Source organism: Lathamus discolor, chromosome 5, assembly GCF_037157495.1.
Source record: "Lathamus discolor isolate bLatDis1 chromosome 5, bLatDis1.hap1, whole genome shotgun sequence".
In the NCBI taxonomy this organism is placed as follows: Eukaryota; Metazoa; Chordata; class Aves; order Psittaciformes; family Psittacidae; genus Lathamus; species Lathamus discolor.
This window is the reverse complement of record NC_088888.1, coordinates 115195909-115215990: the sequence shown is the minus strand read 5'-3', so window position 1 is coordinate 115215990 and position 20082 is coordinate 115195909. Positions and strand designations below refer to the sequence as shown.

General features: G+C 44.6%; 1 protein-coding gene across 2 annotated transcripts in view; it reads left to right on the top strand.

Annotated features, from left to right (window-relative positions):
* SPRED2 (sprouty related EVH1 domain containing 2) overlaps nucleotides 1-19273 on the top strand; it is a 67404-nt gene extending 48131 nt beyond the window's left edge. For both annotated transcript variants that reach the window (XM_065682262.1, XM_065682264.1), the window contains exons 5-6: nucleotides 14383-14532; nucleotides 15696-19273. In XM_065682262.1, coding sequence (XP_065538334.1) covers nucleotides 14383-14532; nucleotides 15696-16346 — 801 coding nt within the window. In that variant the 3' untranslated portion in view covers nucleotides 16347-19273. The remainder of the gene's footprint in view (nucleotides 1-14382; nucleotides 14533-15695) is intronic.
* Nucleotides 19274-20082: the final 809 nt, after the last annotated feature.

Below are 20082 nucleotides of genomic sequence, written 5' to 3'. Positions count from 1 at the left end.
TAAATCTAATTTTTCTGGCTGGCTTCGTCACTTCACGTTCAGATGGTTCTTTTAAAGAACGACTGCACCTCTTTAAAGTAGACGTGTAGAAACCCAGTCCAATTACTTTGGAATATACTCGTAAGTTCTGTGTGATGCTGGAGAGTCTCTCGTCCCATGGAAAACAATGTTGCCGAGAGCAGAGGAGCACTGAGTTGTAAGATTTATTTCTTTCACGAGTTGCATTCGGGAATTGAGGAGCCACAAGAGCCTGTAATTTCCTTTATCTTAAGGCTAAAGTAGAACAACAGGGAGGGAAAATGCCTTTTGGAGGAGCAGAGCTCCGGATGGGGGTGGTGGGGTGCGGTGCTTAGGTTGTCACCGTGAGCAAATCCACCTTGTTTGCTCTCTGAGGCAGAGCTAAGCGATTAGGGGATTGTCACAGTGATAGGACTGGATGGCTTTACTGATGTTGTTCTTCCTGCTCAACAGCCAGCTGTGCTCTGCATGTACAGCCGAAGGGTTCATTGCTGCTAGCCACATCCTCTGATGTCTGGATTTGGGGCTTGCATTGGAAACCACAGCTATTCTAATTCAGATTTTAAAAGAGAAAAAAATGTACTTGCCAAGAAGGGAGAAATTCACACACAGAAACCAGCAGGCTCAAATCCTCCCTCCAGAAACGGGGGAAAAAGAACCCTTCCTGCCTTTGAGCAATGAACTGGACTAAGATTTATTCATGTTTCCTTATAATTGAGTCTTTCAAGTTATATACAGTGCTCTGGGCATCCCTGCCCTACACTTGAGCAGTCAGTGAGACACCAACTGAGCAGTGGCTCGTCCTGCCTGAACATGGCTTTCGCTCTTCACACTTCAGAGCTGTGAAATCTGCCTTGATTTGCTCCAGCAGACTAAGGTAGTTCCGGAGTCTGAAGTCATTGCTTTATCTGTAGTTTGATTTTTTTCCTTCCTCCCATTAACACCAGGGTGCATAGGCTTCTCAGTGGAATTCTTCCTGCTTTGACGCCAGGGGTAAGGAGAGGTGCCGCTAAAATAGTGGAAAGGTCCTGAACATCCAGCTATTTTAAGGCTAGCTTCTTTTTATTCCTTTTTTTCCCCCTGCCTTTCTTTAGGTTAACGTTGCCCATGACAAATTCGTGTCACTGAATGGGTATGGATGGATACCAGTGCTCAAAGAGATTTTTCAGTAGGGAAAGTCAGGAAAGTTCTCTTGGGCTGTCAGGTTTGTTACACAGTGTTGTGCTTCCCCCTTTCCTTCAGGAACTCCTGTTTCTTTTAAGTGATTTGGAAATGAACCCATTTATTTTCCTACTCTTTCCATCAGTACAAGCAAGCGATGCTCACTGAGGATGCAGTATGACTGTCGCTGAGACGGAGGTATCGCTGCTGTCATCTGGAATGGCAGCTGCTCTTCTAAGTCCTTCAAAACTGCAGGGACAATTACTCTCTGCTTCAGCCTATGGGTTGATCATCCTTGCTCAATCGCAGCCTGGTGTCTGGACAGGAGGAAATACGAAAATATCTGTTGTGGGGAGGTGCCCAGAACGTGAAACCTGTTTATTCTTGTGTATGTAACAGAGTCACAAGTGGTAACTGAAATGAAGAGCTATGGGGAGCTGAGAGGGACCCCCCTGGAGAGAACCATGGGGTAGATGTAAGCTTTATTTGCTTCCTTTAAAAGAAAGGATTGGGAAGTAGAGGTCTTGCACAATGTATGTATTGCTTTATTGTACTTATCATGCTATTCTTTTGCTTTTGGGTCAGTCTCTGGTGGGCAAAGCAGGCTTTTCTTGCTGCAGATCAGGAATACGCAGTTTAACACAACTCCCAAAAGCACTGAACTTCAGTTGCTTTGGCACCGTTTCACTCTTGGGCTTTCAAACAGTAAAACCTTCTTTTAATTTCTTCCTTTTTAAAACCAAATCACCGGTCTGGTTGTTTCACCACACACAGCCCTCAACCTCCCCAACCCCTGGCAAGGACGGGATCACCCCACCAGCACTGCAGCGCTTCCCCAGGGTCTGGCAGCCACAGCTGTGCCAGCGGGGAGATGATGGGAGCGCGGTCGGAACTTTGGTCAGTCACAGGCACCCGCATGCACTTTGTGAAGGAGGCAGAAAGGGATTTTCTGTCACAAAACCAGACCCCAAAGAAAGGATGTGATTTTTCTAATGTCTTTTTTTCATGCCGGTAGCCCAAATATGGGAAGCAGCCCTTTCCTGCAAGCCTTCTGAGAGCCTGGGACTTGTGGGGTGTCTATATGAAGACAAGACAAGGAGCATCTCTTGTTCGGTAACAAATTACTAAGCAGAAAGTATCCGTATTCCTGTTGGGTATTCCAAGTCTCACTGTTGTGTAGTTTTTACATGGCTAATTACAGCAGCAACTTGGATGTGTTGCACTACTTTGCTGAGGGTAAGCAATTTCTCTTGTCACAATTCTTCCTCTCAGGACCATTTCTGTAGTGTATTTTCTGGCTCTGTATCATTCCCACATACAAACACAGTTGGTCCTGTGCTGGGATTGGGATATATCCTGCAGGAAACTGAAATCTGATCTTTTGCTGTGATGGAAGTTTCCTTATAGCCGTATCTTGCCAGAACTTGTAAGTGGTGTAATTTGTGCACCAGTATTGAGTTTTGTTCAGTTGGTCCCAGCAGTTCAAAGGAGATTTCTGTCTTGTGGGGTTTCTTTCTTACTTTATAACACACGTTTTCTCCTTTTCCCTGTGCTTAAACAGTGTGGTGGTGTATTTTAGTGTGCTGTCTCTTTTTGGTTCTATGCATAACATACTCTATATTATGTATAACCAGACTTGCATTCATTTAAGTAATCTTCAGATTACTGAAAGCCTGTTTTCTTGCGATTCTGAGTCACCTGAGGCTTGGAGGTGAGAAGGGTCACCAGCAAACCTGCCTGTAGGATTCCTTGGCCAGGGGTGAATTGACTGTTGCCTCCCTAGCTGTAGTTCCTAGCTGATGAATCCATGATCCTAGTGCATTGTAGCACCGTTTCACATTTGTAATCAGCTAGCTGCATGTTTGTCTTCTGAAGAAAAGAATTTGGCTGTGTAGTAATGTACTTAAACTATGTGATGAGTTAAAGTGTGAAGCTGTTTATGAGCGTGTTCCCTTTTAATTCATCTGGAGCTGAATGCTTTAGTGCGTTTGTGTGCTCAAGGCACAAATGTGTCAGAAACAAAACACAGCCAAGAAGAAATTGCCCTTTCTTAATGTACAGTAAAATGGAGGGGGAAGAGGGTTTTCTTTTTTTACATTTTTCTTTTTGAAAGGATTGTTTTGTAACCTGGATCAGTTTACTGCTTGGACTCAGCACTCAGCCCCGCAGGCAATAGCAGCAGCCCAGATAAAGGGGGATGTAGGGGGGTGAGCATCCAGAGGTGGAGCCAGAACTGCTGACTGCTGACAAAGCCATCCCTGGGACCCCTTGCTGAAGGTGAGCTTTGCTGTTCCTCCCTGAAAGCAGCCTCTGTGGCCCTTGCTGTTTCCCTTTCATAGCTCTGATCCCTCGCCCTCAGCCAGGAGGACTGTTTAGTACAGCTCCTCTTTTCCATGTTTTGCCCACCTTGGCTTATCAGCATTGCTTTGCAGTCTGGGTTTGTGGCCTTTTCACTCTGGCCCTGCTTTTGTTCAGCTGTGGTTCCCTGGGCATTTCTTCGGCCTTATGTAAGGGGGACCTGATTTGAGGCAAGATGCCTTTCTCCCTGGTGTGGGAGAACAGGAATGGGGTTTTAGGGTTATTTTCGTGCTGTATATGAAGCCACAGCCGAGGGATGCGATGGGGGGTGTAACTTGACTGATGAGTCTTTAGCCTCAGCTCTGCTGAGAGACAACAGAATGGAGAGGGGCTCCTGCTGACCCCCTTTCACCAGCACGGCTGACCCTGTGCTAAGCCAGACAGGGGAAGTGAACCAAAACCTAGCCCTGTAAAAGAAAGCAAATACTTTTCCGGTGGTTTAGCTCCTCAAGCCAGCTCTCTGTAGGGCTGGAGAAGCAGAAGTGCTGGCTCAAGGGAAAACGTAAGAGTGATTGGCTAAACGGATGGCAGGAAACCTCTGCTACCCCACTAATATTCATCATCCCACCTGAAATGTGTCATGTACCCCCTGGCCATGAATACACCGCCTTCTGCAAGACAAGCTTCATTGCAGACCTTTGCTGTGCTAGTGCCAGTGGTACAAGTAAGTTGGCTCTTGCACTTGTGGCTGAGCCTGGTTTAGTATTTACGTCATTCTTCTCTTTCATATCACTACTGTGAAATTCATCCTTCAACTAAGACAAGGAGGAGACAGCAGGATAGCTAAGGCAATGTAGATAGGGGTTTGTTATGGCCAAATATTATGCTTTTACCTTGAAAATACATAGTTGATATTACTACAGCTTTCCATTAGGTTCCTTCTTTAATCTGTGCAATGCAGTTAGCCTTTGAAGCATATAGTCCTTTCTTTCAGCCACAGGGTGCTTGAAAGTTTCAGAGAGACAGAAAGTAGCCTTTCACATTATTTCAATAGGCAGCCCAAGGAAGTTGCTTTCAGCAAGCAGCTATATTTGTAAGCTATGATCTCTCTGGCTGCTGCGGTCAAACACAACACTTTGTCCCAGGGCACTCATGGGAGGCAGCACCGGGAATGCCGCCCGGATTTGGGGTGTGTCAGCCAGCCCCGGGTGCCACCTCTGAAGGTGACAGCAGAGTGGACCCCATGCAGGGTGTAAACAAGGCTGCAAAGGGCAGCCTTGGCCAGGGGACAGAGCGATGATTGACAGCTTCCTGCACCATGGCTGAGATAAGGGACCCGCTGCCCGGCACATAACCCAGCAGTGCTGGTTGGAGGGATGTGGGGCTGGAGAGAGCAGGCAGAGCCGTGCTCAGGCCCATCATTCCAGCCTCTCTGCATAATTTAAAGGGCAGTGAGCATTTAGGTCCTGGTGCCGAACTGGAGCATCCTCTTGGCAGTAGTATGAAGGGAGCTGCATTGGAACTGTGGGGCAAATGACTACGTTGCCCTGTTCTTCATGAGGGAGCCTATAATTTCCACATGCTGTCTAAACACTGGCAAATCTGGTTTGAATCTCTTGTCTCATATAACAGGTAGAAAAGAAAAGAGAAGAAAAACAAAGCATGGAGTTCAGGCTGCTCGAAGTACACTGTTGTTCTGCTAGTCTAACCAAAATTTATTTGCAGCCTCTCAAAAGGTTGGTTTTGGTGTCTGGGATTTCTTTTTGGGGGGAGTTTGGAAAGGAAAAGGAGGAGTTTGTTAAAGCTGAACAATGAAACTTGCCTTTACATGAGACTTCAAGAATGATTTTCCTTTAAAGTGGCAGGCTCTGCTTTTTACCCTTTTAAAGAAAGAAGAAAACACCCAAAACACAACCTTCTGACAAAAACCTGGAGCGCTCTGCCCCCAGGCATGTGTTTGGTAGTAAATGAGGATGAAGGACAGAAGAGTCTAGGGAGCTCAACATGGACCTCTGCCCAGTCCAGATATGCATTATAAACAACTGCATCTAAGCAGCCCTGTTTCCCTCCCTCACCTGCCTAATGTGTTTTGCCAGGGGTCTGCTCGCCCTGTATCTTGTAAATATTTGATGAAAATTAAATCAGAAGTGATTATAGGAAGCAGTTCATCTGGCTCTGGCTCTGCCTGCAAAAGGAGAAGGAAAGGCAGAAGTAAGCAAGTACCATCACATTTTTAAGCAGAGCCTGACATATTTGCAGTGCATGTGAAGAGGGTATTTTAGAAGTTTGCATCAGCTGTTGGGTTCTATTTTGGTGATGAATTCCAGCTAAAATAACGTAGATGCTCATAACTGTGTGAATAAATGACCCCTAACTGGCTTCTTAAAATATCATATCAGTCTGCTGTGGGAAGTCTGCATTTAACTAGGGGTTTCCCCCCCTCCTCTGTTTGTAACCTGGTGTATAGTGGGGGTGCTGCTGAATTTAGAGGCTGAAGTGTTGAGTTTGTACATGATAAAGACATTAATGATGGATTAGGTGCGCTGATTCTTTTAGTTTAGCTAATCCAAATTTCATTAGCATTTTTCTCTCGCCTTCCCCCAGTCTTTTCTACCCCCAGGTAATTTCTGTGTAGAGGAGCTGAGATGCCAGGGGTCAGTTACGTGGCTCCTTCTGTTCCCAGCTGCACTCAGCAGCAGTGCATGCTCATGCCCTGTGCATGTCCACTGCTGAACACCCCTGGCTGAGCTTCACTCCTTTATGTCCTACCATCCCTACCCATCTTCCAAAAGGAACGCTTCTAGGCAGCATTGGATGTGCCAAGTTCTCTGTTTGCACCTTAAAATTAGGAGGTAGTGGTTTCCAAATTAATTGCAGCCATGCTTTTCAGAACCTGCATCTTTATCCCCTGCTTTGCCTGGAGACCATCCTGCACCATCAGGACGTACCTCTACAAGTGGTCAGCCAGGTCCAGGGAGTTGATACAAAGATGATTTGGGACTGGATTGCTGTGTTCTCCCCCCGGACATGTACACAGAGTAGGTGATGGGACTGGTGAGAGGGAGAAGCCAGGACCATCGCCTCCCCACAGCAGTACAGATCTCAGCGGCCGTCTCTCATGGCCTTAGCAGAGCACAGCTGTGGTAACGTGGCTAATATTACTCGTTAGAGGAGGGAGCCTTTGCTAATCTTCAGAGCTGTACGAACACAAATATTGGGCAGCTGATCATCCCAACAATGCTGTAGTCCACACCAAGATGTCATTTCAAAGGCATAAACAGATTAGTGGAGCCCTTTATGCAAAGAGGAAAAGCCTCACTCTGTCCTTAGATGGTTTTAAGCAATTAGTTAGTTTAAATAATTCCCAGGTTTAGGTAAAAAAGTCCCACTGGATCAGTGTAGCTTGTATCAGCATGGAGAAATCCAGTCAGGCCACAGCAAGGAGTTGTTATAGGAGTGAAGAAGGCAATGTAGGAGTCCTGGTAAGGAGATTGATGAGGATTTGAGTGCCTCATGGGTAGGCAGAGGCACCCCACTCACCACTGTGGGATTGCTGTGCTGTCTGGGGAGCAGCCCCAGTAACCGGGGCTTGTGGTTTGGGGTTTTTCCCATTACAGCATTTTGGTTTTCCCTTATAAATACCTGATGCAAAGACTTTTCCTTCCATTGAAGTGGTACTCTAGCCCAGTGGTGCAAGGCAACGAGTATTGTATGGCAAGGAGATGGTGTGTGCACCCCACTTGCAGCCTCTGGTTCTGGGCTGAGCCCAAGCAAAATGGGGTACTGTCTGCCTTCAGTCCTCTGACTTTGGAGGCATCTCTCTTTGTATCTCTTCAAATGCCTGCTTTTGCAGAGATGTCTGACGCCTCTTATGACTGGCAAGTGGTGAAACAGGAAAATCTCACTGAGGTTCCCCCTTACCACATCTGAGTGTTTGCTGTATCATTTAACCGCGTCTGATTCTTCTTACTCCTCGAAGTGAATCTTAAGTCACATCTGTGGTCCATGCAGAACTGAGTGGTGATGCCAGAATCGGGTTTAGCATCAAGCTTAATGGAGATGATCTTGTGCACTGAATCCTTGTAAATGTTCCTGAAGTTTTGCTGACTTAAGACAGCGCAGCCACCAGCATCTTTCTGGCACTAAAAGCTATAACCACAAAGCTTAAAAATAAAGAAGGTAGCAGTAAAACTAGATTTTTGTGCTTTATATTGGCATTTGTTTAAGCGGTGACTAGGAAGCAGTCCAAATGCTGGAGAAATTATAGTCCTTTTCTGGTTTGAGAAAGAAATCTGAATCCGTGCTTATTGTCATAGTTGTGTACAGCCAATTTGTCTTTGAACTGCACTGGAATGTGATCTAACATGAAGCTTCTCCTTCAGACTGTCTGCTAGGGAGCAGAACTAGATTCAGCTCCAGCAGTCCTCAGTGGATGAGAGCGTCAAAACGTTTCACACATGTGTGGAAACAATTTTCTTCAATACAATTTCTGTCTTCAGTGATAGCAAACAAACAGAAAGTTGACAAAAGCATTTTCTTCCATGGCTTCATCTTGCCATAACAAATTAAAAGCGTGTGCTTAGGAGACAGGAGTCTCAAATCTGAAGAGGTTTTTCACACTGAACCCTCTTCTTAGTACTTGGATAATCTAAGCCCTCTTTGAAGTGGGCTGCCCTGAGTATACAGGGCACACTTAGAACTGGATGCAAAATGTCAACTGTTTCCTTTTCTCGTTTTCTTGAATAGGGAGAAAAAGGTGTTTTGAGACAAAAATCAGGATTTTTGCTGTGAAATTCAAGTGCTGTATCTCCTTGGGCTTTGAAATAAAGAGGGGACAGGAAGGACTTGTTCTGGCAAGATTAAGCTGAGGGAGTTCTGGGAGACTACATTTTATCTTAATTTCTTTGGAAAGGTGGAAGTTGCTTTGCCATGTGTCCGAAATAACTCTCAGACTTCCTCTTTGTGAAGTTCATAAACAGTGGAGGCTCTGCAGATAAACTTCACATTGGCGCTCAGCACGGCACTGCTCGTTGCAGTACTGTTTCACTGGCTTTATCATTTTCCTTTCCGTATTGATAGCACAGCTGTGTTTTCCTTTATTCCAGCAAATGAAAAGGGCCAAGCAGAGAAGAGCTGGCTTGTGCCGGGGATCCCAAGGGATTGCACCTGGGCAGAGCACACAAAGGGCTCTGGCTGCCTGTGGGGAGCTCATCGCATGGGTCTTGGCCGGAGGCTGAGGCTGCAGCATGGGGAGGATGCAGCTTGCTGGATGTCACTTTTCCAGGCTCATCCTCAAGCTGTGAATTGGTGAGGGAACTGGTGTCTTGTCCTGGGGATGGCACAGATGTATTTCCAGATGACAAGATGGGGCTCCTCTTTAACCTGTCCAGGCTTCCCAAAGTGAGCACAGGGGCCACTGCAGGCAGCTTTGGCTTTTGCCTTGGTAAAGATGAGACCGTGAGCCCTCACCATTGTTTTGTGTTTTCCATGCTGTGTGTCAACAGTCCCCATTAGATACGGGTGATGAAGTGAGAAGCTTTCATGGCAGTGGGAGATGAGCAAAGAGGAGCATGGCAATAAAGAGCAGGTCAGCTTGGAGAGTATTTGTGCTCTGCAGAGGCCAGGCTGGCACAGGGTTTTGATTCCTTTAGGAATCATTACTTGCAGAACTACTTGTTCAACATCATCATACTAATATCCCCCCTTGTCCTCTCCCCCTCACGTAGCCATTAAAATCCTAGAGGGGAAAAAAACGTCTTGCCTGACCCACAATTGTTTTTGACAGCAAGCTTGTGAATGCTTGAGCTGGCTGAGAGCACTTCTGGAAGTTACAACTGACAGAGCTCCATGAGTTCCCTCTGGCAGCCAATTTCTGACAAGCTGCTGCAGATTTATTGCTTCTGAGTTTTGAGATGAATCTCTCTTCTCTTTTCATAGTCACCTTTGGATGTTGCATGACATGGGGTGAACCTATTTTGTAAAACCAGTAGAGGCAAGGTGATCTGTCCAGTTCCGGAGCAGGAGAAGGCTGCTTTTTCTCATCAGTTTTCATGATAGATACTTATCAGAATGCTACTTAAGGCACCTGATTAGCCGGCCATTCCTGTGTAACGAATCCATTTCAATGAGAAGCAAACTGCAGTAAATGATTAACATAATCTTCTTTACTAATGACTATGGGTTTTTAATTTAATGAGTCACTTTAAGTCAGAAGGGGAAACAGGACCACTTTTTAATATATATATATATATATATATATATATGTATGTATAAAAATTATCACAGTGCAGCCATTTGCATGTAGAAACCCAGTGTTGTGTCTCAAAGCAACCATATCAAACATGCAATACGTGTGCTCACTCAGATACGTACAGCTCACTTGCAAAAGGAAATGTGTTGCACGGGTTTTACAGAATTACTATTATGGTCATGATTAATGATTTTGTTATCCAAGCAGTGAAACCACAAGACTTCATGACCGCCGTAGCAATCACAACGTTCTAGTACGTGCGGCACAAGCTTCTCTAATTGAGCATTTGAGGGCATGTTGAAACAGAGGTTCTTACTGGACTCCCTGTTCCAGCAACTTTAGTTTTGGGTTCATTTCTCTTATGTGGCTACTGGGCATGTTTTCAATAGTTTCCCCTCAAAAACAAATACTGGAGCTGGATTGGTTTCAACAGGCTTTAGAGGAAGACACTGTTTCTCTGACAAGACTAGTGACTCGATTGTTTGGGACATTTTTCCATCAGTGAAATAGCCTGGCTCTGGTGACCACGTCCTTTCTAGATGTATTCCTGTAGGTGAGTGTATTGTATTTGTGTTCCCTGCAACAAACCTCTCATGTCTCCCTCCTCCAGCATCCTCCCCAGAATTTTCACAGCTATGCTGGTGGTAGGAAATCCCAGTCAAGACCCATTGTTGTCGTGGGGGACAGAAGTTGTTTCGTTTCCATCACCAAGAAACTCTTGTCCTCATTTGTTTGTAGTGGCACTTGGCTGAAGATGAGAGTGCCTTTTCTTTGAGAACATGCCTAATTGTCACCAGTCACCAAGTGCAGGTTCCGTCCCGGTGGAGTGGTACTGAGAGAACAGAACAATTCTGAAGGCCTGAGCATTGTCATGCCTTTGATCCTCAGTCACTTACTTTCTTCTGAGGGTTTCCATATGGTTTCTTGAGCCATGTTTTAACTATGAACTCTGTCAGAAGTACCTCCTTGTGTTTGAACCTTATGTGAGCCTGTTCCAGTGGATGCTTTGTGATCTTCTTTTCTGAAGAATACCAATAGGATAATCTCTTCCTATTCATGTTCCCATGGGACTCAGGATTCAGTAAACTTCTTCTCTTCCCGTCTTCTTGGTCTCTTCCATCATCTCTTTTCCAGGCTGAAGAGACCCAGGCTCCTTAGTTAGCTGTTGTTGAGAAGCCATTCCATGTCCTTGATTGTCCCGACCATGGCTCTGTGAGCTTGTGATGAAAATACCCTTATTGACTCAGGGGCAGAACCACAGACAGATGGGGGAAGCTCAGCAGATACTTGCAATGCCCTGATGATCATCTTCATTGCTGCTGCTGCTTGATTTTGTTTAATCTGTTGCTGAGCCACCAAGCTGACACTGTCACAGGGCTGTCTGGTTTAATCCCAAGACCTCTTTCCTGAGCAGTGATAGCTGGCTCAGAGTACATCATTGTACAAGTCAGATGAAGGTGTTTCTGTCACTTTTGCTCTTCAGGGGGAAGTTTTTGGTTTACCATCCGGTCTCTCAGCATTATGACGTTCTTAAGCAACTTTTCAGGATCCGCTTTCATTTTTTACCTCCTTGAGTAATTTAAGTTTCATCAGAAAACTGTGTCATCTTCTTCATTTCTCTCTTCACCTCATTCATGAGTATGCTCGCTAGCACAGGGGAAGATCCTGTGGGGTTCATTGGTGACCTGCTGCTTAGGAAAGGGGGGTATTTTCTACCTTTTATTCCCAATCTTCAAACCATATATGAGAAGAGAGAGCCTTCTTTCTTCTGCTATAGAAGTTTGAAGCTTTGATGGGGGACCTTGTTGAAAAGTAATAGTGCTTATCCCAGCCAGTGGTCAGCAAGGTAACCCTGCACACAGTGAATTTGTCAACCAGTTGCCTTTAGAGTCACCAAACAGGAGGCAGCATGAACTGTTTTACGGACCAGTGAGCAGAGCCCTAGTCTGGGATAACTTGCTTTCCCCCATTCTGAGCGCTTAGAGTAAGTGTTTGTGTTGGCAAACTGCCCCTCTAATCTGAGGACATTGAACGTGGAAATACAGCAATTTTTAATAAGGTGAAGGCAGAAGCTAGAGCCGCGGCCTCCGTGGTATGCTGCAAACAGGTTCTGTAGCCATGTCAACACATGTGGAGGAGAGGCTCTGTTGCCCTGCCGGGTCTGAAGGAGAAGAAGGTGTGGAGGAAAGCAAGGGTAGATACAAATCGGGCGAGATAAAAATCGCTACAGCCTCTTTTCCAGTTGCCTATTGCAGAAACTGCCTTCCCCGAGAGGCAGCAAATAGCACGCAGTTTGGAGGGCTGGTTATAGCTCCCAGCTGCCCGCTGAGATTATCTTAGCAGTTATATCCAGTTTGGGATTTTTATTTTCATCCAGGAGGGTGCGGGGGTTGCAGGCCAGTATGTGCAGCCTCCTCCACTTGGGTAACTTTCCCAGGCTTCCTTATTTTGACCATGAGCACCTATGATGTTTTTGGAGTGTATCCATGAAAGGCTTGTCCCAGCAGGGCTCAGCCACGGTTCCAGTTGAAGGTAAAGGGTCCTGCTGCATGGCATGGCATTAAAGCCCTGCCTCCTTTCTGGTTCATGGCAGTCAAAGTTTAACTTTGAGAGCACGCTGCAGGCTGAGGCTGCCCGGAACATGGGGTGTGTGCCTTTCTGGTGTTGTTCTGAGCTTAAATTACAGCTCGGCATCTAGGTCTGCACTGCACACAGCACTGCGAAAAGGTACTCATGTGAGGAGGCTGTTGTAACTAAATCCTAACTCTCCTTTGGTTTTCCAGATAGATTGGAAGCTCAGTGTTACTATGAAGTACTTGCTTGTAGAAGCTGCTTGTTTTCTTTTGAAATGCCCACCAAATATGCTAGGCATTGTAGGACCTAAAGTCCTCTAAGAATTGTCTTTGAAGGGTTTAAATGCCAGATTTGAAGTGCCTTTGTCTTACAAGTCACGATGACTGGGTTGATCGAACCACTTTTCATAAAGAGCCTGAATATCAGTGCAGTTACATTAGGGAGGCATTAGCTACCTTTAGAGTCCTGCTTCTACATCCTGGTTTAAAGAAAGAAGGAGAAAAAAACAACCAAAACAAACACATGCATTAAAAGTCTGTTCCTAATGGGTGGGTCAGCCATTCAGAACTCATTCTGCTTGTTGCACCTCTCCGATAACGCAGCCTGGCTTTACATCACACTGCAAACAGATCTGTGTGTTTGCTTTCAACAAAATAAGTTGGGAGTGCAGTGCTTTTTTAGTGCTGTACAGGTTAAAGAGGATCAACATCTGGTTTGTGTTGTAATGCTTTAAGGTGTTCTCACCTTTGGACAGAGTCTTGCAGAGCGTTGTTTTCAGAATAAACAAATATCCACAATGAACGTTCTTGTATTCTTGGAGTAAGAGACGTGTCTAGTACGATTCATTGGAAAACAACATTCAGAGAGCTCATTCTTGACAAGGAGAGAAGGTTTTTCAGGTGAAACCAGTCTTCTCCCATTACCGATACAACTTTTTTCCGCTCCGGAGGTTGTGTCTCTAACTAACTGTTGTGGCAAATGGAAACCTTTCCCTTGGACTCAAGCACAGCTTATTCATTGGAGGGGGATGGAGATATTTTGCAGTTCAAAGTACCAGTATTTAGTGCAGTGTTCCAGCTCTTCTGATGCATGGAGGCTCTTTTTTCTGCTCATGATCTGTTAGTGTATTTAACAGTTGTCCTCTCATGGTAATACAAAAAAAAGGCCCAAGCAATCTATGAAAAGAATTAATGGGTAAAATCCTGAATGTCTGGGTATCGCATGGAAGCAGTTTTAACCAAGGAAGGAATATGGAGTGAGGGTGGCTAAAAGTGGTACCCCACTGTGTATTTCTCTAGGAAGAAAAATACGTAGATTAAGAAGCTGCAGGTATTGGCAATACCAGGTTATTGTGTGGTATTTCACCCTTTCATGGTCGTTGTTGTGTAATGATGTAGCCAATTAACTTAAAGAAAGCAGTCACCATGAGGCAGGAATGTATATAAATACAAGTAACACTCATTGCACATTAGAAATTGGTGACAAAGTGAGGGGGGAAAAGGTCCCTGAAGTTTCTTAAAGGGAAGCTGATTGTTCAAGTAGCCTGTGATGAACTGGAATTCAGTGAGTGTTTTGAGAACTTGTAAGGGAGTTTTTGGCTTAATGGGATGCCTGCAGGTTAACACAATTGCCAGTATTTCTGTAGCCTTTGTAGCTATCAGGGTACAGCCTGGGTATACAGATGCTCAGTCTGAGTTTGCCCACAAAACTTACACAATCGCATCAATTGACAGGGTTTGACTTTGCTCTTCAGGGGTATTTTCTAGTGTGAACACTCATCATCTCGCAGTGCCCAGTGTAACAAATAGCATGCCAAGCAAATACAAGTGGTGTTGGTGAATATGTCATGGGTAGGCTATGGCATATTATTTTTCCATGTGTGTGGCGACAGCTTTTATGGCCTGGCAACAGATCTGCTGCTTTCAAGTATTTTATGTGAAACTTTATGAAGCTGCCTGCCGTCAGGTGTTGCCTACATTGCAGGTGTGCCCAAAGTCAGTGAGTAGTAAAACATCTTTAATACCATGTGCAGTAACAGCTGTATGTGTGACAACTTTTCCCCTCCTTTCCCTTTAAAACAGAACGCTACAGATAGCTCCTCTAACTCCTCTCAGAAAAGGGAACAGCCTGTGCGAACTCTGGCTTCTCCTGCGTCCTGCGAACACCGAAGAATTTGCACTCGTGGACACCTTCACGACCATTATAGCTCTGACCACTACCATCTAGAACAAGTAAGGTTTCTTCCAGTGTTTCCACCTGAAGGGTTGTGTCTGCCATAGCTAAGACTGGTGTTTGGGTTTCCCCCCACAACCTAAAAGACACCACCCCCCTTCCTTTCTGCCCCTTTCCTTCTCGGTTAGCTTTAAATTGCTTCCAGTTATTGAAAATAAATAAATACATAAATAAATAAGTGGGTTTACTCTATGATCCAACTCCAGAGGAGGGCCACGAGGATGATCAGGGGACTGGAGCACCTCCTGTATGGAGACAGGATGAGAAAGTTGGGGCTGTTCAGCCTGGAGAAGAGAAGGCTGCGTGGAGACCTCATAGCAGCCTTCCAGTACCTGAAGGGGGCCTATAGGGATGCTGGGGAGGGACTCTTCATCAGGGACTGTAGTGACAGGACAAGGGGTAACGGGTTCAAACTTAAACAGGGGAAGTTTAGATTGGATATAAGGAGGAAATTCTTTCCTGTTAGGGTGGTGAGGCACTGGAATGGGTTGCCCAGGGAGGTTGTGAGTGCTCCATCCCTGGCAGTGTTCAAGGCCAGGTTGGACAGAGCCTTGTGTGGTGGGATGGTTTAGTGTGAGGTGTCCCTGCCCATGGCAGGGTTTTGGAACTGGATGATCTTAAGGTCCTTTTCAACCCAAACTATTCTATGATTCTATGATCTGTTCATCAGGGACTGCAGCGACAGGACAAAGGGTAATGGGTCTGAACTTAAACAGAGAAAGTTCAGGTTGTATGTAAGGAAGAAGTTGTTTACTGTGAGGGTGATGAGGTGCTGGCACATGTTGCCCCGTAAAGTGGTAAGTGCTCCATCCCTGGCAGTATTCAAGGCCAGGTTAGGCAGAGCCTTGGGCGACATGGTCTAGTGTGAGGCATCCCTGCCCATAGCAGTGGTACGAAACTAGATGATCTTTTCGACCCTAACCATTCTGTTATCTAGTACTTTATGCTGTACCATGTGCACACAGACCACTGTAGGTCTGTCACAGTTGTTCTTACTCCCAAGTCAAAGCTCGAAACTCTGTGATCCGTCAGGGAAGGGAGTAAAAAGAAGGAAAGAAGAAATTGTTAAATATTGGCTTTTCAGATAAGCTAGGAGGCAGTGATTGCTGATAGCAAAGTGACCTTATTTATCTTTTCTCCCTCTTCATCCCTGCTTCCACAGTCAGTACCGCGATCCTATCGGCACGTCAACTTTCCAGATGATGATGAGGAGATAGTGCGCATCAATCCTCGAGAAAAGATTTGGATGACTGGATACGAGGACTATCGCCATGCCCCAGCTCGGGGAAAGAACTTTGATCCTGATGACATGGACTCCTACGTACGTTTTGCCAAAAGTGAGGCCTCAAAACACGAATACACTTATCCTTACGTAGACAACTCGGACTTTGACCTGGGTGAAGATATCAAGGGTGCTGTGATAAAGACTCAACCTGTCAAGTTTAAGCCCAGGCGGAAGGAAGATGGGGAGAGGTCGCGGTGCGTGTACTGCAGGGACATGTTCAACCATGAGGAGAACAAACGGGGTCAATGCCAGGATGCTCCCGACCGCGTCAAGACTTGCATCCATCGAGTGAGCTGTATGTGGTGCGCAGACACTATGCTCTATCACTGTATGTCCGATCCAGAAGGAGACTATACAGATCCTTGCTCGTGTGACACCAGTGATGAAATGTTTTGCCTCCGGTGGATGGCCCTTATCGCCTTGTCTTTCATTGCTCCATGTATGTGCTGTTACTTGCCGCTTCGGGCTTGTTACCACTGTGGGGTCATGTGCAGGTGCTGTGGTGGAAAACATAAAGCTGCTGGATGACTACAGATGCATTCAAAGTGTTACGTTTTTTCTGTAGTTCAAGGAACACATTGGTTTCGGAGCACTGAGATCACTCATTTTGATGCAGCCACTGTGCCCAACAGCATCCAGAAACCACCAGTTCGGATCACTTTACATTTGGTCGTCTGGGGCTCACACTGCATTGATTTGCTCATCAAGTGTTCTAACTAACTAACCTACAGCATAGACTTTTGTATTATTAATCTGTAATCGAACCAGACTGTCTTGTACATGTTTTTTTTTTTTTGTTTTGTTTTGTTTTGTTTTGGGTTATTTTCCAGTTAAGATGAGTTTGAGAAAAGAACTTTAAATGGTGGTGGATTGTAAAACATCTCCAGGTTGTGTCCATCTTGCCTCCGCTTGTGTGGTACCATCAGCGTGTTAGCAAGCTGTGGCATTTCTAGAAAGGGGGTGGTGTAGTGAATTGAAATCTCACTTGGAAGATATTTTAACTTGCCGTCAAGTTATTGTGTGTGTATAGAAGGTGTGCTAGTAACAAACTTGTACCACAACACAGTATTTCTGTCACTGGTTTTCTTTGGGGTTTTTTTGTTCTGTTTTCCAAAGCAAAAATAGCCATCTAAGCTGCAGTTTCTCTTCTAGAGTCCATCGTCATTTCCTTCAGCAAACATCTTGAATTATTTCTGTTCATAAAGCTCTGTGAACAGAAGGCAAGGCTCAGTTACCATAGTCGCATAGCCATTGAGGATCTGGTAGTTCTCCTTACCTGTAATCATTTCAGACCACTACTTGAAAGAGAAACTTAAATTTTAGGGTTTTCTTTTTTCCCTAAATAACATTGGAAAAATGAAACTGTGGGTTTTTGAGAGTTCTGCCCAAAAGAAAGGGAACTTCTTCCTTAGCCAGCCGTGTAATGATCTGTGAATAAAACACTAAGGTTCCAGATGAGGAAAATTGTTGTTATGCAAAGAATTACTAACAATGCAATGTCAAAAGCACTATTATGGCAATTCTGGGGAAATGCTGCATTAAGTGGTGGATTATATGGAAAATTGTATTTGCTTGTTCGTTTTCTGTACAATAACATGAGCATGAGAACATACGCGTCCACGGTAGAAACTACATTTAGCAATCTAAGCAGGTATGTAAAACCAAAAGCCAGGCTGTTAACCACCACTTCCATTTCCTGACCTGCGGTCCCAGTCCTCCAGATGCTTACACGTGTCTCGATGTATTGCGTGTGGGATGAAGCATGTGAGGCTTTGCAGGAGCCAGACCGAAGCGTCTCCCTGGCTTTCCCTTCCCCAGTTCACCACCCAGATTTATCAAGTGGATGCATAAAGGTGCATATACAGCAGGATAAGATTACTTTAAGTTTTTTATTTTATTTTTTTTTTAAATGTCATGTTGTCTTGTGTACAAGGCTTGTAATTAGCTTGGAAAAAGAGTATTTTTCTAATATATTACAAGGAATAGCCAAATAATTTTTATTAAAAATAAAAATAAAAATGATTTAGCGCAGTGAGCTCTAACTAGCATAGTACAATCTGAATACTTTGAGGCAGCTAGGGATTGGCTTGTCAAAGCTGGCACTGCTGTTCCTGCCATAATTTCTTTCTGCAGTAAATTGCCAGTGGGCGCATGTCCTTTCCCTCCCTCTATTGCACATTGACATCAGTCTTAAAAAGAGAGGAATATTTTCTTTTTTTATTAATTTGCCAAATAAATGTAAAAGGAACGCTTGCCATTCTTTCTTGGTGGAATTTCCCAACAGTTCCTCTGAGAGTTAATCACAGCTTTTTAGTCAACCATGAATTAAGTATGCAATGTGCTTATACACTATAGAGTTTGGTAGGTTTAATTCGTAGCAGTTGCTGGGGATTTTTTCGGTTGGGAAAAAGAAACGAATGACAGTGGAAAAGGGATGGAGTGTTACGCTCTGGGTGATGTGTCTGGGTTTGCTGAATGAAATAGAAGTATTTTGTGCCTAATAGCAGTTGACAAATCTCTCAATGGTGTCTAGTAAACATCAAGCCAGCCTCGAGAAAAAAAAAGAACCATAATGGAACAACCTTTTCCTTTTGATTTCTGTTCTCAAAGTTGTTTCATGTAAACAAACATCTGTAAGATCTTCTCTCTATAAAGCACAACACTACAAAAAGATCTTACAGCTTTTTGTCCGGTCTTGAAGTGCCCCTATTTATTTAAGTAAAGTAGACATACTCCAAGCCTTTCTGTATGTCTGGAAATAAAAGTTTAACAAAAAAAAAAACAAAAAACAAAAAACCAACAAAAAAAAATCCCTCTTTTTTTATTATTATTAATTTTTTTCCTTCCTTTTCCACCCTTTTCTCTTGGGTTTTTTGTAATACTTGTAGATTTTTGCTGCGTGTGTTATTTGGTTTGTGAAGGCAGTGGTGTAAGGGCACAATGATAGAAATGGGTGTTGTTTTGTAAATACTTCTCCTTAGTTTCCACACTGCTGCTGAACAGTGTGTGGCGTTCTCCCCGTCAGCTTTGCAATACTGACATCGATCATTTGAGAGGAATTATTCAGATTTTATTTTTGTATCTGTGGTAACAAACCATTAACCAAATTTTCCTCTTTTTTTTTTTTTTTTCCTGGTTTTTTGGATTTTTTTTTTTGTTATTTTATTTTTCTCCAAGCTATCGCTCACATTAACAAATTAAAGTGCCTGAAGCCTCATCATTATTGTATCTATATACTAAAAGTTAAAACCCTGTTGTATTGATTTTTATAAGCCTTTTTACCTCTGTGTAAAAAAAAAAAACCAACAAAAAAAGACAAAAACAAAAAATATATATACAAGTGTATGATGTACATTTTAGTTCTTAACTTCTTTTTTTATTGTTTCTAATATGTATGATCAGTGTAGCTATTGCTTTAAAATGTACCATGTAAATATAAATACATCATATCAAAATGATGACGTTTATTGTCGCAGTGATGCTCTTTCTTGTTGTCCAGCTGGAAAATGAGGGGGGAAGGAAATGGGGACGCCTCGGGAGCTGCCTCCCCAAATCCTTGGGGTTTCTGAGGTAAAAAACTTGGTTTATTGAGCATTTTTGGGTGGTGAGCGTTCCCTGCCTTGGGCACGGGCTGTTCTCACCCAAACGCAGTGGGGAGCAGGGGAGCGGGTCTGTTTCCAAGTGGGTTTTAGGTCATTTTTGGCTGTTTCTCACATTCTGCGGGAGGGTGCCCAGAGGCCTGTGCCCCAGGAGGCCATGACAGCGGCCCGGGTTCCTTCATCTCTCCCTTCTCCCCAGGCCCTTCTCCCATGGGCTGCTTTAGGCAGAGCTAAATACATTACAAGGGCTGTTTTATCTTGCTTCGTACAAGCAGAGCAGCCCCAAATGAGGGGGAAAGCAGAGAGAAAAGCAGCAGATAATGGCTGCCGAGCAAGGGCGGCCTTGCTTTTTGAGGGCACGCAGTGCAGCATTGCAGGGCTGGCCGTCGGCTGCTGCTGCTGAGGGGAGAGCCCTGGGGCGGCTGGCGCTGCCGTCCCTGCTTGGAGATGATGGAGGAGGAATAACGCGGCTGATACGAGCACCAGGCTGCAGGCAACCGACTGAGGAAACCAGGGGAAATCTGGTGAGTACACCGGGATCTTTATTTTCAAAGGGGGCTAGTCAGGCCGATGCCGACCGCTTCCGTTTCATTTACTGTAGGTAACCTTTTGCCCAGAGAAGCTGTGTTCAAGGGAGGATGGACAGGGCCTGGAGCAACCTGCTC